Genomic DNA, 18957 nt, shown 5'->3' on the forward strand with positions numbered 1-18957 from the left:
AAGAAAGTTAAGTAGCACCTAGTAAACATTCTGGATACTAAATTAAAACTGTTGATGCGATTGAATTCAGGTTACCCTAATGGTAACCATGGCAATTCTAAAGTGATCAATACCATTAGTGACAATAGCAGAATAAAAAAATTTCACTACTATGTTGATAATTATTTTGTTAATACTGAAAGGTTAGCAACTCAATTTAAAAGTACCTTAGTCTTTGTCCTCAAATATATTTATATCATAGTCGTATCAATGCTGTGTATGTTTTTTGCAACAAGTCATGCCGTTATGTCACTCTGTCGTGAACTTACCCATATAAGGAAATTTTAAAATGTTTTGACCACTGAGGTAAATAACATACTCTTAAATTGAATTATTTCATGCAAATTTAAATTTTAACAGCTGTCTGTGGTTAAAAGGTACAATATGAAGGTTAACTGCACTCAGTAAGTACTTGTTCATGACAATTTATTTCAGGCTGGGCAATATGAAGTCACTGAGAATATTGAACCTTCCCTACAACAATATTGGTGTTGTTCCTGAGGTTGTCACTGAGCTGAGTTCACTTGAAGAATTGAAGATGCCCTGTTGCAAGATAAGACAATTACCAGATAGGTATGTTAATAGATTAGTAGAGTTACTATAGTAATTATTCTTGAAACAAAACTGCCTCTACTCCTCTGTTATACTTGAGTTAAAGTTATAATGATACTCTAAGATGTAAACTGTTTTAACAAGGGTTGACTGTATTAGTTTTATTTAGCAATAAAAAGTTATAATTTGCTAAGAGGATATAAGTATGATTGTATTTAAGTTTTCGTCATGAAATTTGAATTCGGCAGAATACTGGAACAATCTTAGAATAAATATTTTTTAGAACTGAAATATGAAATACCAATTGACACCACTTTCCCTTCATATGTACACTTCCAATCGCCAACACAAATTGATCAGTTACCTCAAACAAAATTTGAAAATATAGAAGTGATCATTCGCGAAGACTTCAGTGAGAACTTTAACTGTAAGCAAGCAACCGAAATCCAACGCACTTACTACACCACAATAGGGGTGACAGTATTCACTGTCATGATTTATTATAAGTTGGATGGAGTCCTAGCCCACAAATGCTGTGCAATAGTTAGTGATAGCCTAGAACACACTAAGGATGCTGTTTACACGTTTAATAGAGAACTTGTGAAATTTCTGAAAGCAGAAAATATTAACTTGCAACATATTCATTATGTATGTGATAGATCTGCATCGCAATTCAACAATCGGTTTCCAATTCAGAACTCAATTGCGCATAAGGAAGAAATGGGTATGCCAGCTGACTGTACTTTTTTGAGACATCGTGTGGCAAATTTGCAGTAGATGGTGTTGGGAGAAGCATCAAACAACAGTTTTTAATGGCAGTGTACCGGGGAAGGTATGTAGTAAACTCGGCAAAGTCATTTACAGAAGCTGCAACAACAATAACTTCCAAATCAGTGAAACCAATGAAGATGTTATACATCTCAGAGAATATGATCACTAAAACAGCACGGATCTGCAAAGAATGCTGGTCTATTGCACCCCCATTTCATGGCATTCGATCTTGCCATCACCTAGCAGTTAAAGAAGATGGTGATATTACACTGATGGAATGGTGTCCTTCCACTTGGCAGCCAGTTCCATCCACACTGAGCAGCAAACCTAACCAAAAGGTAACCACAGGAGGTACTTCATAAACATTGACTCAGTTCATACGAAAAATGCTGGTCGCATTGGCCGCTGACTCTGAAGTCAGCATTGGAGAAATTGTCACAAGAGAAGCTAATGAAGGTAGCTACACTATAGAGTACCTACACCGTGCACGCAAGCAGTTCACGTGGCCAAACCCCGACGACATAAGAACCACCCACAGAAATTTTTTTTAAGTATTTCCAGTTATTGTACCAGCAGCAACTACCGGGTCACTGAGATACTTTGTACTAAGAAAATGAGGCGATCATAATGGCAGAATATTATGATTTTAAGAAAAAATGTTTTACTGCCTGAAAGTCTGACAATCTTGAAAGAAATATATGCTTTATGTTAAAATAAATGCAATGTATAGTAATTTTAAATTATTATTTGGTTTGGCACACGCATATTCAATGTTGTAGCTACAACTCATGACGAATTGTGGTCTAACAACTACGAAACATAGAAAAGTGCTTCATTTTTCATAATGTTATTTTCGTTCCGCGTGTCACAGGTGTTTGCCTTCTTTCACACCTCACAGAATCATTAAACTTTGGTCTGGAAACAAAATGGTACGTATTCCTAGCAGAAGGGCAATAGAGCTTTGAGCTTGTCAAATAATAATGCTATGGGTCCAAAATTTCAGAAGATCTTTTCAATTAATCAAAGAGTAGTTTTTCATGTCAAATTATGGTCCCACGCGCCACACCAGCTTTAATGGTTCATAATTTGTTAATGCATTGCATGACAAGGATGAAATCTCATTTAGTGATAGTTGATGTCAAGGGCTTTCTAAAACAGTATGAATTACACCAAAATTTCCAATCTGAGCTGAAACGTATGCGAGGAAGCGTTTAAATGTCCCGCACATCACAATCCTGTCAAAAATGGCCTTCCCTAAATGTACCATTTCTAGTTACCCTGGTATAGTTTGTTAATTACTGTTCAAATGTGTACAATAAATAATCCACCACTATTCTAATAAAAATTGATTGTTTAAGACTTCACTTAAATAACTTTCAAGTAAATTAACCACTGTGCCAATATATGTATTGGCAATTTGTAAATTATATATTACTGTAGTATTGAACTGAGTTGTTGGTTATAAAGCACTATGAATAAAATACATGCTGATAAGTCTTTATATTTTAGAGAGTAGGTCAGTCAAAAACAACTTGATCAGAACACTCGAGGGTGAAGTTCACTAATAACAGTGCGGTATTAATTTTGCAGAGTTTATTTTCAGAATGGGTAATATGATGTCTCTGAGAACATTGGACATTGCTGGTAACTGCTTTGAAGTGGTTCCTGAAGTCCTCACTGAATTGAGATCACTAGAAGTTCTAAACATGTCAGATTGCAGCGTAAGACAACTCCCTGAGAGGTAAATATGTGTGTTCATTGCATCGATACTAGGGATAGCATCTGTAGTTTGGAAAGGTGTGATCAACTATCGTTGGAGTTGTCCCACCGATAGCGATGGCTATCGAATTATCAATGAGCAGACAGAGTTCACCGATAGTTATTGCGTGACTTGGCAGCTGGTAAAACTATCGTATTATCGAGAAGATAATTTTACTAGCCAGATGACCACACATGCCTGAAAAGATTGAGGATTGTGAGAAGCGATAGGAAAAGGAAGAGCTGCAGAAAAAATCTGCAGAAGAAACAACAAAAGCTATCTGCAAAACTATCGGGTTATATTCTTTTTTATTATTCCATAATGATATATAAGTTTCAGATGTTTTGATAGGCTAAAAATAGGCAACATATTCATATCGAGAAGACAACTACCAAATTCACAACTCACAAAGTAGTGAATTCTCAGATAATAGCGTAGGTAAATACCTAAATTTAGTCTCATAAAATCAATTAAAATCAACTCTTTCAATTATAATTCACCATTATCATTCAATGCCGTAATGTACTTTTCACGAGTCTAGAGTCATATTTAATTAATGTCGCATAATTGGATGATAGTAATTTTATATTTTATTCACTGGAACAACACTATAACCAAGTTAGTAGCTAGTAATGAGGAGGAGTAGCACCTAGTGAATGTTAAGAATACAAAAATAAAATAATTGCTTCATCGTACGATCAAATACACATTACGTTGACCCTGTATAAAGGTTACAATACACATTAGTAACCCTGGCAACTGTAAACTAATCAAAACCAGCAGTGACAAGTGTAACGCTGCTTATTATTAGTTTTACTAAAACAAACATTCACATCATGTTCAGAACTCTAATGGTGTCAGCGTCAATCAATTTAAAAATTGTGTTTAATTGACTCAAAAATTTCTGATATTATAGCAGGTATTACATTTTTATCACTTTTGTGGCTGTTCCGAGTGTATATTAAAAAGTTTACATCTTAAAGTAAAAATACTTCCGTTTAGGTCCTTTTGTTCAAAGACATAGTTTTGTTGTATCGACGCTACATATATATTTTCCTTGAAAATTGATACATTTTTGTTGTGTAGTATTCCACATACCTAAGGTTGTTAAAAAAGAAATTATTGAAATATCTGCTCAACTGAATAAAATCCGTGATTCATTACTGTTCTTACCCATGCTCTCTGATGAGGTTTACATTCTGAGAGTTTCACTATCATGTTTTGTCGACCAAAACATTTCTGGGTTACCCTATTATCATTTTTCAATTTATTTTTTAAGTAATTGCAAAAGTAATTGCATAGTCGGCTACTATGTTAATAAGACACAACTTGTGGCAATTTTTAAATAGGTTTGAAGTAAACCAATCACTGCACCAATTTATTAGTGGATAATAAATTATATATTAGTATTACTATATTACTATATTAGTATTACAAGCTTTGCTAATAGATCACTATAAATGCAGGACAAGGGGATGAATATGTACATCTTAGAGAAATATACATATTCGTCACACATACAGAGGAGCTCTGTCAAAGATAATTTTATCAAAAACACTGGAAGGTGAAGTTCAGTAGTGATAGTACAGTCGAATCTCCTTAACAAATTAGCTGTTTTAGCGAGGGTCGACTGTATAAGTTTTAATCAGCAAAAGGTTACCACTTGCTGAGAAAATATAAGATGCTAGTATTTAAGTATTTCAATTTGAAATAAGAATTTTACAGATTGCTGGGTAAATTTTATAATGGATACTTTCAAGTCATACCCACTTAATCTCAAAAAACCTTATAGAAGTTTCCATCAAAGTATCCTTAACACATAAAAAGTTCTATAGACTTGATTAAATTGTATCCACTTCTTTAATAGTCTTTTCTACAGTTTCAAGTGTTTGATGTGACATTTTTATAGTTTTATTAAATATTCACTCACCTGTACATTGTATTAAAGCACATAAATTACATAATTTTTTTATTGTATATTTCAATACATCAGTCTTGGCTTTCGAATGAGCTATTGTTTGCCATGGTGAGACAGACATTGGTTGGTGTTTATAGGATTTCCCCAGAGCTCTACCGCGAAAAAGTTTACTGGCATAGTCTCGAAAATTGTGACATCACAATTCTCATATTCGTTGTTGTGTGCTCTTACCGCATATTTATCAACTACGAAAGTGGCGATAATGACGCTAGTGGCAGGCGAAGGTAGGACAACTCCAGAGAAAAAATGAAGATGACAAAGGAATCAGTGTCATTAGTTCTCCATGTACATATTATTTCTATGATAAGTACCTCAGACTCCAAGAACCATGCTATATTTTCCCGATGATATTATGCACTAGCTCCTTATTTTTAATGCGATGTTAAGGGTGACGACTGAGACTAATTAATTTCAAGCATTGCGTGATCTCGCGAATGTGGGATTGACATTTAGTCCTAGGGCCACGCAACCGCAGGTCATAATTTAATCGATGTGGTTTCATTACCTTTATTAACGACAGTACATTTATTGAAGCATAATTAATTAACCCAGAACATGTGTTTGTATTGGTCGGGTGTTAGCACGATCGCGGGCATTGTTGATTATCTAGAATCTTAGTTTATTATTAGCGCTTTCCGGGTTTAACAGCACCGATAGTCACAGAAAAACACAGCCTCAATGGCAGCGAAAGGTATTGACGATCTAAGGCTAAATGAGAATTATGACGCCACATTTTGAGTACCTGAACCAAGTGTTTTTTTGCAAGACGTACTTTTGACACCCCTATGTTTTATAGTTCTATTATTCTTTGTGTATTGAATATAGGCTCATTCGAAAGCCAAGACTCTGATGTATTGAAATATATAATAAAAAAATTATGTAATTTATGTGCTTTAAGCTTGAAGAGTTATTGTTTATGTGGAAGTCTGAAGATCTTTTCTAACATGTTCCAAAAGGTTGTGAATGCAATAATGTGTATTTTCAAACATACTTCATAATTGGTGATGACTACGTTATTTTGGAAAATAAGAAAATTCTCTAACTGTACACATTGCTCAATTGTATGTTGTATCAAAACTTACCTTAAATGTATTAAACATTTGTTATCTGATGTATTTATGTAGAGTAAATTCTAGTACAGTGGACCTCCGCTATATGACAAATTCATTCTGGTGTTGGAATCGTAAGGTGAAAATGTCATATGGAGGGTGTAGAAACCAACAGTAATTATCTTATCCTGTTATCTTTCGACTCAATTATTGGGTAAAAGGATAGCAGGGTTTGCATTAGATATCTTTTGATAGCTAATGCTTTAATGCTTTTTATATCTAAGATAGGTTTGTGTTATCTTTTTACCCGGTATTGGGTACCCGGATAAAAACATCAAAATTTTATATACCGTAGGCTACGTACTGTGCATATTAAAAATTAGTAACTAGATAGTAGAGCAGCCATAGTAATTATATTGACCTATTCAGTGGTTATGATCTACAATAAAATGCAGCATTACTACTGTATGAAGTTTTCATTGTCGAGACAGACGTAGTGGATAACTGTTGTGGGAGTGAGACTTTACAGAAACACGTTCGGTGCATTAGACTTTTGTGACGCTACGTAACATGACATAAATTTTGAATTTACCTTAAATGAATTTAGTTTTTTCATACGAGTTTGTAGTTATTAAACCAGAGAGCATCGCACACATTTAAAACTAAAGTTTAATAATTTACGAAACTTAACTTTAATTTTTTCATCATCTTAATTTTTTTTACTTGTTTCTGGCTTGGCGCTTTTTGCCTTGCTTTCACTATACGTTTTAGGTGACTCTATTAAAACCTGATTTTAAACTAATTTGACAATAAGGACGATGAAGAAATTCCGATGCTGTTCAAACTTAATTTTCGGAGAGACATGCTGATCTCGTATGGTGGGAAAATGCCATAACGAGGGACCAAAAAGACTTCGTGTTCTACGTCCGAGGGTGAGAAAACCGTCAGTCAGGGTCGCCGGTACTCGCGATCCACTAATTCTGCAGAACCTATTTTAGCTGTCTCAACTACATTGTGTAATGCTATTATTAATACTGATGATGCCAGAATTGTGTATGAAGAAGTATATTAATGGGATTATGTAATAAAATACTTTTCATGAATAAGATTGAAGATTTATAATTATTAGTTGTTGAATTTATAAAATAAACTCAACACATCCAGTACCAGCAGCTTAAATATACATGTATGTTTTTCGAACGATACGTTAGTGAGATTGCTGTTAATAACTATATAATATTAAATATGTTTCCATTATTTATTTAGCAGGGCTAAAATTTGAAAAGAGATAACTACAGACAAGATTTACTTAATTGCCTGGAGCATCTGGTTTTGTTATGTCAGTTCTTTAAACTATCGCGTGTGAAGCCTTCTTTTCTCAGTTAACTCTTTAATGGACTAACCTGAGATAACATGGAAGTTGTGTTATCAAATGTTATACTGAGTACTAGATATTTTGAAATTCCTATTATGTGAAAATAAAACTACCCTGAGATAAAATTGTGGGATATTACGTGAATATCCAAGGCTTTCCTGTGATTAGCCGGTAATGCAGGGGCTGGCTTTCATGAAAAGCTCGGGCTTTTCACAGGAAAGCCGAGGGACTATCTAACAGGTCTCACTATATAAACGAACATGAACCAGATAGTAAGAAAGAGAAGCCTCAGTGAGTAGAGCGAGTTTGATTGGCTGATCTACTGAGTTGCTGTGCCTCTGCTGACAGGAAATCTGTGTGTGGTGGCCTGGGCATAGGAGTCCAATGTGTCTGGCTTGCGTACAGGTTGGCAGTAGAGACTGTTGTGAGATTGGTGACAGCATTCTGCTGTGGGCATGTATTACCGTGGTGATGACGGCTGGTAGCAAAGAGGTGGTTGGTGTGCCATCGTAGCAGTTTGGTGCTACGTATCAACATCGTTGTTGTTTTGCTGACCAAAATAAAACTAGCTCCATTTGTTCAAATAGTTTCTAAATAATTAAAATGAAAGTATCAACTGCTACTTCAATAAAGCTTCATCAATTTTATTGTAAAGGTTATTAAGGAGCTAACCATAACCATTCCATCAATATAACAATCTACACATACTTGTGGCACTTTCCCTAGGAACATATTCAAGGTCAATAAAAAAATTATCTTCCTCTGAGTAAATTTGCTGGCTCATAATCACAGTTCCTATGCGCTGTGATGGAGTTAACATTCTAATGGTTTCACATTACCAATTGTTTGTGATCTAAACATGATTTTCACCCATTTCTAGTTATTTAACCACTGCACCAATGTATTAGTATCCTGTGAATTATATATTAATATTGAAATGAGTTTTTAGTTATAAATTACTATGAATAAAAAACTTGCTGATAAATCTGTACGTTTCGGAGAGGAGCTCAGTCAAAGACAACTTTATCAGAAACACCGTAGGGTGAAGTTCACTAATAACAGTATTAATTTTTAGTTTTTTTTCAGATTATGTAATATGAGGTCTCTGAAAACATTAGACATCTCTGCTAACAGCTTTGAAGTGGTTCCTGAATTCGTAACCGAATCGAGTTCACTAGAAGTTCTAAACATGTCATACTGCGGCATAAGACAACTCCCTGAGAGGTAAATCTTTGTTTTTATATCAAAACCATGACAGTACACCTATTTTTACTTCTCTAAGTATTGTCATCTGACTTCATCTGTAATCCACTATCTAATACTATAGTTACACAGTCTATAACCCAACCACAATGAGCTTGAGTCATACTGGTTAGTTCTTGGTCCCCTTTTAGTCTAACTTCATGTTCTTTCCACGAATAGAGCCGAGGGCCTTGTTAGTAAAGATGATTTTTTCATCATAACTGTTACATGTTTTTACTAAGAATACTGCAGGTCCTTATTCCTAGCTGTCTCAACTAAATTGTTTATTGGTATCATTAATACTGATGATGCCAGAATGTTTAATCAAAAAGCAATAATGAGATTGTATAGGGTAACTAATCATTGTTTATGAATGAGACTGAAAATTAATGAGTAATTGTGTAATTTTATAAAACAAATTTAGCACTTTCAGTACCAGCAGCATTAATATATGTGTATGTGACTGCTTCTCCAGACAATAAGTTAGTGAGATTGTTGTTAATAACTATATAATAGTAAATGAGTTTTCAATATTTGTATAGCAGGATAAATTTAAAAATGGACGATAACAGACAAGATTAACATTATTGCCTTGAACATCTGGTTGTCTATATCACTTCATTCAACAATCGTGTGTAGGGTTAAAATTATTTTTGTTAACCCCTTAGTATCTAACAGACATGGTGATATGGTAGTCATAAATGCATATCACCATTATTATTATTTGTGTTTTATTGTAGTTCTCAATAAATAGTTCTCCCAATGTATAATTGAGACATTGTGGCATTCTAGGTCACAATGTCTCAGTTATACATTGGGGCATTGTCTGATACAATGTCCCAATGTCCCAATGTATAAATAGGGACGTTGTATCAAACATTTATACTGGTTAAACAGCTAATACTTGAAAGTAATTAGAACAAAGTTAGGTTCGTTTTAAAATATTGCACAAAAATCAGGTTGTTGTAAGGAGTAACATATAACTTTTGTAATAAAATGATGCTTGGAATGACTTTTACTCAGTTGCACATTCATGACGCATTATTTAGGAACATACGAGGTGACTATGGAAAATTTTAAAAACTATTTCATTCCGCCTCCGAGTTAATTTGCTGGATCATTCTGAAGTTTTCAAGTTAACATTCACAATTATATTACATATAATATTTATTGAATCTTTGAGAGGACTTTTATTCTGACCTTAAGGACCAAATTAGGAGTTATAGTGTCACTTTCTTAGTTATTAATCACTGGTGAAAACAGCCTCAATATTCTATTTCATATTGTAGGAAACATGCATCACAAACTTAATAAAACTGACTTGATAAGGTTCTGAGTTTGTTTTAGGAATGATAGTAGTATTGTAGTGTTCTATTCTATATTCAGCTCTAAAATTGATTGAATTTTTTATCCAAGTTTTCACAAAAAATTTTTTTGTCATTTTTGTCGAGTTGTTAAAATATTAAGAAGCATAAAAGAACTGTTATATATAGTAGGTCTGTAATCAGTTATTTTATTTATTATTCATTTTTATATCAGGCATCATATTTTAATCACAGCAGCTGCTGAACAAATTAGGTGTGTGGCATTGTCAGTATTTCTAAACATGACATTTGCCATAGGTAAGGTTGCTAAATAGTTAGGTCATCGCATCTGTTGGCTAGCTCGTAATTGGGCAGCAGGTAATCTGGCTATAGTATCTGATGGTTATTAACAGCGCAAGCGTCAGTTAGCTCCAGGCTAGTTGGTTACTGCGATAAAGACGATTTTCAGCTTATGGAGTATTAAAGAGTTGCAAGAAGGGGATTTGTCTATACAGGCCAGCAATGGTGTTGACGTTTTGACTGTTATTGAGAAGTGGTGGCGTTGACATGGTTAGTGACAATGTTGGTATATGGACAAAGGTTATACTGATGCCGTATCAACTAGCCTTTTTAAAAAAATACAATTTTTGATCATTTAGATTTTACATTTTTCAAATACAAAAAATCGTAAAATACTGAATGGCTCTTTTCGGATAAACAGATTTTTCATGAAACAAATACGTCATGATTTCCTAGATTGAGTTTTTTAGGACTGTACCGACCAACTTCAGCAGACTCGAGGCTTAGTCAGGTGCTTAGTGTACGCTCATCATATAATACATTCAAGCTTAAATTTTAAAAAGTTCATTAAAGTTTTTTGAAAAAATTTTAATAAACTTTTTAAGGAAAATTTTAAATTTTAATGAAAATTTTTTTGGGTTTTCAACCATAAAATACTATTTTAGATGCCACAGTCTTCAATCTTTGAGAAGCCTCAAGATAGGTTTCAATGAAATCCAGTCTCTCCCTTTGTGGATCTACAAACTAGAAAAGCTGGAAATATTAGATCTGATCTACAATGAAAAGCTGCTGAAAATAGAGAGTGCAGTCCTAGAGATGAAGAGCCTTGTTAGTCTTGACTGTGAAAAATGTGAAAGCTTGGAGGAACCTCCATACAGTGTTTGTCAACAAGGAATCACAGCTATCAGAATGTTCTTTGTCGATCTTGCTGCTGACAAACCAGTAAAGTTGGTGGAAGTTCCAGTAGCAGCTATTTGAAACACAATGTCTGGCAAGACGAGTCTATTTAAAATATTGAACACTGGCAAGCGCAGCTTGACATTTCGCAATAAAAGCTCAGAACAGGAGGAGACAAGGAGAGATTTCCAAGTCAAAGATTCGCTTCTTGAAACCACACAGATCAAGCTACTTGATTACAGTGGCAATGAAGCTTTTTATCTCATCATATTTTTAACAAGGAAAGGTGTGTTCCTCTCATAGTTGTCGACATGGCAGATTTTGCAAAAATAGCACAAGCTAATAGGTCAGAAGCATGCAGAACTGTGTGTTTTGATTGGCTATTTCATCTCTACTTGGCTTGCCTTAAACTCGGTGCTCCAATTCTTGTTCTCACTCAACTCTCACTTCAACTTAGTCAGGTACGGAAAGATCTTCTAACAACATGCGAGTCCATCAGAGGAAAGCTGGTAAATGAAGAGAATGCACTTGCGAGCCTCTTTCCTCAAACGCTGATACACATTCAGCATCTTTCAGACAGGCAGCTTCCATTGTTTGATAGGGGTGATATTTTAGAGTTTGGGAATGATCTAGATGAGACATCTAATATAGAACGTCTTAAAGAAAAGCTGAATGATATGTGCAAACAGCATATCATAGAACTACCAAAGCTGTGGAGTTCTGTGGAGCTTTTCATCCAACAATGTTTGGAAAAGCCATATGTGGAAGTCTCAGAAGTGATAGCAAAGTTTCCAGATGATGCTCCACTAATAATGTTGCGGTACATGCACAATGTTGGTCAAGTGTTCTTCTTTAAAAAAAATTGAACATCTCTCTCTCATTTTTTATAAGTTCACAGGAATCATATCCATGATAAACATGTTGCGACATCATTCTTCACAGCAGCTTTGGGATGATCATCTATCCAAGTTTGCTTTTTTTCACACAATTATGAGTTACTGATACAACACCTGTTGGTTGGCGGGGTTCTGGCTGAGGCCCTTCTGCAAAATCTCAGATTCCGCTTTTCCGTTTGCCATTTCGGATGAGCTCATGCGTTTTTTTTGATGATGCATGTTCCGATTGGGCATTCCACTCTCATGCTGAATGTCTAGTTCTGACTTTGGCTTGCAAATCTTTCAAGAGCTTGTTCAAGATGAGAGGTCCAATGAAGTTAAAGTTAGATATCATGTTTCGAGGTCTGTCTATACCAAACTATGTTCACCATCAGATATCCGTTACAGTCTGGAATCTCCTTAAGAGCCCTCTTCATGAAAGCTCAGCTCAAAGGATTGGTGTAACCATCAGACACGGAAACAGTGTCACTAATGTTGTACATGATGTGCATAAAAGAGTCGTCACACTGCAAATTGCAACTACAACACAAGAGCTTGGGAAATCTTGGCAACGCTTGATTAATGCAACAAAAGCTATCATGCATCAGTTATCTGATTCATGGAAGGGTTGTCCTGTAGCTTTCCGCATCTACTACTCTCACTGCTTTTTTATTGGTGATCAGCAGCCAGACACCCAGGTTAACCCTGAATGGCTGTATCCTAGACGTGAAGTTAACAGGGGAGAAAGTAAAGTTCAAGTTTCTTGATTTTCAAGAATAGAACCAGTCTATTGCAAAAAGTATTGACCTTCGCCAGCACAGGTGCCAATGCCTTTATGGTCTCCATGTAAGTTGTTTTTAATTGTAAGTCATTGTTATTTTGCATTGATTCACCTAATACTCAGTTACATTATTTCTGTTTACCCACACCTGGTGCAGAGTTGCATTATTTCTGTTAACTCATACGTGGGACTCAGTTACATTATTTCCGTTGACTGGCACTTGGTGTACAGTTAAATTATTTGCGTTAACTCACCCCTGGTGCTCAGTTATATTATTTTTGTTAACTCTTGTTGTTCGCTGTATTTCTGACTACAATTTCTCTCTGTAGGGTTTCAATTTCTCCTTGTAGGTTTCCAACTCACTAATAAGGAAATCACAAAGCTTGAATATCTGCAGACATTCAAGTCTTGCCAGGCCAGTTCTTATGATGTTGAGCATTTGCTCATTTTAAAAGGTTACTTAAGACATTCTGTTTGTTGTAAGTATATAAACTAATCTAAAGTAAAAAAACAAATCTTTTGCTAACTGATTTCTTGCCAGTTGCTTTTTTGCTAGTTGCGCTTTTGCTAGTTGCGCTTTTGCTAGTTGCGCTCTTGCTAGGTGCGCTCTTGCTAGGTGCGCTCTTGCTAGGTGCGCTCTTGCTAGTTGCGCTCTTGCCAGTTGCTCCCTTGCCAGTTGCTCCCTTGCCAGTTGCTCCCTTGTTATTAGTTCTCTTGCATGTTGCTTTCTTGCCAGTTGCTCCCTTGCCAGTTGCTCCCTTGCCAGTTGCTCCCTTGCCAGTTGCTCCCTTGCCAGTTGCTCCCTTGCCAGTTGCTCCCTTGCCAGTTGCTCCCTTGCCAGTTGCTCCCTTGCCAGTTGCTCCCTTGCCAGTTGCTCCCTTGCCAGTTGCTCCCTTGCCAGTTGCTCCCTTGCCAGTTGCTCCCTTGCCAGTTGCTCCCTTGCCAGTTGCTCCCTTGCCAGTTGCTCCCTTGTTATTAGTTCTCTTGCATGTTGCTTCCTTGCTAGTTGCTTTTTTGCTAGTTGTTCTCTTGTCAGTTGCTGGTTGCTGGTGTTTGTAAAAAAGCGTTTCAAAGAAAGTAATGAAAAACTAAGTAAAGAAATGAGTGCAAAGGTACAGGCTTTCAGTTACAATTGAACATAAAACACAATATTCCATAGTGTATGTTAGACTAGTACTGTATCTCAATATTCCATAGTCTAAGTTAAACTAGTACTGTATCTCAATATGCCATAGTCTAGGTTATTCTAGTACTGAATATCAATATTCCATAGTCTAGGTTAGACTAGTACTGTATCTCAATATTCCATAGTAATTTGTAAATAAATTTTTATCCCATCAGATTTTATTAGTCATTAATTGGCTTATTCTAATAAGTGGATAACGCTTCATATACTGTATGTCTTAGACACCCTCTACTTCCATTCTACCACTTGTAGTATCATTATAAATATATACATGTAGTTTGACTAGTATGGACTGGCTTTGGCAACATCCGCTCTCCTCACATATTTATTCTAGAATGGACTGACTGTGGTAACTTGAAATTACTTTCTAATTCAGAGATCAGATGCATTTCAAATGCCGCAGAGTTACATAGTCAGCAGTCGGCCTCTTCCTCCACTCCATCAGTGCCTGCTGCTGAGGGAACCACAGAACTTCCTTTTTTTTACAAGCCAGATGATTATGGACCTCCTTCAGATCGTCCTGTTGTACTCAATGTAGATGACTTCCTTATCATGAAGTCTAGCTGTGAAGGTTAGTACCCAGACATGATGTCCGGTGTCCAGTAATAGCAAAGGTTTAAGCAACGAAAAATCACCTTTGTACTGGATTTGAATTCGCAACATTCTAATTGCAAGTCTGCAAACAAGGGCGCATAATCACAACGCTAAGTCGTTCTTACCATTTCCGTCTCTCTTACCATATATTGTATATCCTTTTCACGATTACACATGCTAAGTGTACACTTTGCATTATCAATTAATGTTACTTTTTGTGTTTGTTATTTTTTTGAATTTTTCTAAAAGCTAATTTTTTACAATTACTTATTTTTATAATTTTCAAATGTGTCATTTCAATTTTAAATGTGAAGTGAATTATTACCATGTGAAGATTAATTTAGGAATCCGTATTTAAAAACAGTTCTTTAGTGTTGCTAAGGTGTGTGTTGCCAAGGCTTTAGTGTTGGCCTAAGTTAATGCATTGCAGTTTGATTACTAGCTAGTAGTTGTCCTCTCTCTCTCTTAATTTACTCTGTTATTGGGTTAATGTTTATACGCTATTCAAGCTTTAGATATCTGCTTTAATGCTGAGGCTAAAAGCTAATTGTCCTATCATTGTTATTGAGCTAAAAGAAATCACATGAACTTTCCATTTAAAGAATTTGCCTTCTATTGTAAGCGAGTCTCTGATGAATGCGTGTTGTCATCTCACGAGTGCTTTTTAGAACATCTGCACCTTAATAGGCCTCCATTCTGTAAGCATTAAGTCAAATACTAACGAGGTTTTGTTACATGCAGTCGATGTTAAATTAGCAAGTTAGCATTTTGTAAAGACGAGCCAAAAACATCAAATGATTGTAGCTATTAGCTAACTTCATGGATTTAAATTGGCTAACCTAAATTTGACTAACATCGTGTATGGGAATAAGTGGAAAAATCCAGTTTTTCATTATTAAAAATATTATTTCTTTTTCTACATGTCTATCTTTTGATCTATCGCATATGATTTCTCTCAATACTCAGCAGAATTCAATATTCAGAAAATGTCCTGAAATAAGCAAAAAAGATCGGAGCAGAGAGCTGTTTGCTCTATTGCTGTACAAAAAATAGAGCTTTTTGCTGGAGGAGCAACTGATGCATACATAGCCTTAAAAATAGCTTTAATGGTGTCCAGCAGTGAGTAAAATATTTTCGACTTTTATTACAAGAATGTTTATTGTCGCCCAACAACTCACTGCAACACGCTGGATAAAATTATATGACATTCAAGTATAATCATCAAATGTTGGCTAACAATTCCTGAATGTGATTTGAAACCAAAAGCACTCATTTTCCTGTTGAACTATCATTCTTTAAAAGACATGAGTCGCTCTGCTCTTTAAATAGATAGAATTCCTTTTTTTTTTACTTTATTAGGTTTAGCAAAGCATAATAATTATAGGCCTACTGTTACTATTTCTCACATGTTTGTCACTGCCAAAGGGATTGCTTCTAACTGTACACTTCTGTTATAGCCTGAAACAAACAGCTGACTTGGGCATTGACATTTAGGTGAATGTTTTGTTATCCAGAGATATTTTTGAGGTCAACTAGTTGTTTATCTGCCCTCTATATCTAAAGTACTTGGAGTGAGAATTTTCATATCAATAAGAATTTTTCCAATTTGAATTACTTTAGTCTTGCTAATTAACCACATGAGTCCTAATAGTCATGGCATTATTGTGGTCTTTCAGATTTGTATAGAGGCTTCCTATTCACATAACGTCAATTTACTCTATTACCAAACTTACTATTTTAATATCTTTACTATAATAAGAGCCGTTAAATTCACTCATTTGTAAGTGTGTTAGGAAAAACTAATACACCATACAAGAATCGAACCGAATAGCCAGATTCGCTGTCAAGCTCACTGCCATCTGCGCCACTCAACCAGCTTTTCGTATCTCCGAATAATTGTGCTCATACTTATTACACATGACAATAATAAGAATAATAAGTGATGAGCTACTTGTTGAAGATCGTGAGAGGATAACTCAGTATGAACCAATTAATCACCTCTTTCATTTTTATGTAGGCTAAATTTTCAGCTTTCCATCGACTTTGGCTAGTTACTTTCGTTTTGAAAACAAGCATTTTAGAAATTCTATACGATGAGGTCATTATGTAAACCCAGTTTTATTGGTATGCTTTAGATTACAATGTTGATTTGTAAAAATAATATGAAAAATAGAATGCAATCCGTTTCACATCAATTTGTAAATTTTATATCAGAGATCTTTGGTTTCTTATACTTTTTAGTTTTCATGTAATAACTATACATCAATTATACACAGTCAACAGACCCACCAACAATTCAAAGTTTTCCATAAAAAATAATTGAATTAAAATCTCACCTATAAACAGAAAGACAGCACTGTTTGTTTACTTTCAATTTGTGAGCTGCCATCTGATTGATGGCATTGTTTTATAATTTCCCCATCTCACCATACGGACAGCAGAAAAGGGTATTCTTTTTACAGAAATCCATACTATGGCTTGGGTGCTACCGATTACGTATTCCAGCTCACCACACTTTCACCCATCACATCACAAAATCTTTAAACATATCACCTTACATCAACCTTGCTTATTTCCGCATTTGTGTCACAAGTTTCAAAATCCTGCGTAAACTATACATAAGATGTTTATATTTATCCTTCCATGCATATGGCAACTTCAGTTTCTATTTCGTGGAACCAACATGCATTCACATGTTTTAGTTTATGAACTTTTTGTTTATACAATTTTCAATTTACTATCTCGACCCCTCGGCAATATTTTCAGACTTGTCAAATACCCAAAGTTGCACAGGTAATAAAATAATTGTCTAATGAATTTGAGTAACTGAATTGGATGGCTAGATTTTTATTAATATCTTTACTAAAACAATATCCATGTTTTAGGCCAGCTCATCAAACGTTAGGCGTAATGGTCAACAGCGCTAGTTATCAACCTCAAGCAAGCCCTTTAAGCTTAGTATCTTAACCAATGTAATGACTATTTGCCCAATGAAGCCATTGTATTCTGAATTGAAAATGGTTAGATAATTTGCCGCTTTTAGATCTGGAGGTCCCGAGATCAAATCCAGTGCTGTGCGTATTTTTCATTGCTAAATTGTAATTGCTATAACTGGACACGGGATTTAGAAAAAAGGCAAACACTGCTTTTGGTATATAGAAGTTACTACTTTAAAAAACTTTTAAAGTGTGTTTGTTCAGCTCACTTAATAACTCATGACTTCGGTCTTTTCATTTTCCTTTCTTTTGGCGTGTAGCAAAAATCACCAATTCGTTAATGATACTACTCAATAATATATTTTATTAATCGATTACTAATGCCGTAAAAAATTATACATACACACCTATTTGGTAGCATGAGAACCAAAGCGTTACCACCAAACAAGTGGTTTGCATGTGCAGTACATCTTGTTAAAAAATTTCATAAATGATGTGAACACGTCGTCTATCTTACATACGTTGATCAGGGTGAGAATCAAATAATCAACCATAATATACATTGAAAGCAATGAAAGTGTTAGACATCACTCTTACACCTCAATCACTCAATTTTTTTTTCAACTTAACCTCTATGCATTGTTTCATAACAGATGTTCCAAGACCGCATGCACGTCTGCACACGTTCAGGAAGGACTATGAATGCTATTGCTATGACACCTATTTTATATGAACTTATCGATATGTCAAGTTAGTCCCAAAGGATACCAGTCGTGTGAAGTCTGTTGAGGTAACACCGGCCTATATAAACCAGTTTCTTAGACATGATATGCACATTTTCATAGCTGCTCCACTCGAAGACATAACAGCTGAGCTGTCACCTTACACTACAACATTTTCGACTGTCAATTCAAACAACGATACTTAGAGCGACACTCTCAGTGGTAACCCATACAGCTGTCACTACCAGCAACCCACGTCTCTTACCTCCACAGCGCACGGTAGACTACAGCCAAGAAAACAAACTGAACAATGACAAAAACTTGCGAAGGTAACCGTATGTTGAGGTCACTGGCAATGCTCGTCGCTATCCTTAGTATGATTGTCACACCCGATACATGCCGTGCTGAGGGGCGTGGACATCCACAGGTAGAACACAGTATATGTGTGTGGCTGTGCGAGATGGAGAGAGGAGGACAATTATGCGGAGGCTGCCAGACATTTGCACAGACCGTTGGCAAAAGATCGGTTACTTTATTAACAGGCAGCAAAAGCAGTGAACTAAGCAGACTTCTGCATAAGGTTTCATCGTCATAATC

At 35.4% G+C, this 18957-nt stretch overlaps 1 protein-coding gene and 1 long non-coding RNA gene across 2 annotated transcripts in view; both read left to right on the forward strand.

The window, feature by feature from the left end:
- The window catches only part of LOC137390542 (uncharacterized), a 28987-nt gene extending 17288 nt beyond the window's left edge, over window positions 1-11699 (forward strand). The window contains exons 8-11 of the mRNA XM_068076870.1: window positions 475-612; window positions 2966-3103; window positions 8610-8747; window positions 11035-11699. Coding sequence (XP_067932971.1) covers window positions 475-612; window positions 2966-3103; window positions 8610-8747; window positions 11035-11347 — 727 coding nt within the window. The 3' untranslated portion in view covers window positions 11348-11699. The remainder of the gene's footprint in view (window positions 1-474; window positions 613-2965; window positions 3104-8609; window positions 8748-11034) is intronic.
- A 29-nt stretch (window positions 11700-11728) lies between these two features.
- On the forward strand, window positions 11729-18949 carry LOC137391509 (uncharacterized). Its single transcript, XR_010978126.1, has 4 exons — window positions 11729-12987; window positions 13273-13401; window positions 14485-14679; window positions 18292-18949. It is a non-coding gene; the product is annotated as an uncharacterized lncRNA (long non-coding RNA).
- Window positions 18950-18957: the final 8 nt, after the last annotated feature.

This window comes from Watersipora subatra, chromosome 3, assembly GCF_963576615.1.
Source record: "Watersipora subatra chromosome 3, tzWatSuba1.1, whole genome shotgun sequence".
In the NCBI taxonomy this organism is placed as follows: Eukaryota; Metazoa; Bryozoa; class Gymnolaemata; order Cheilostomatida; family Watersiporidae; genus Watersipora; species Watersipora subatra.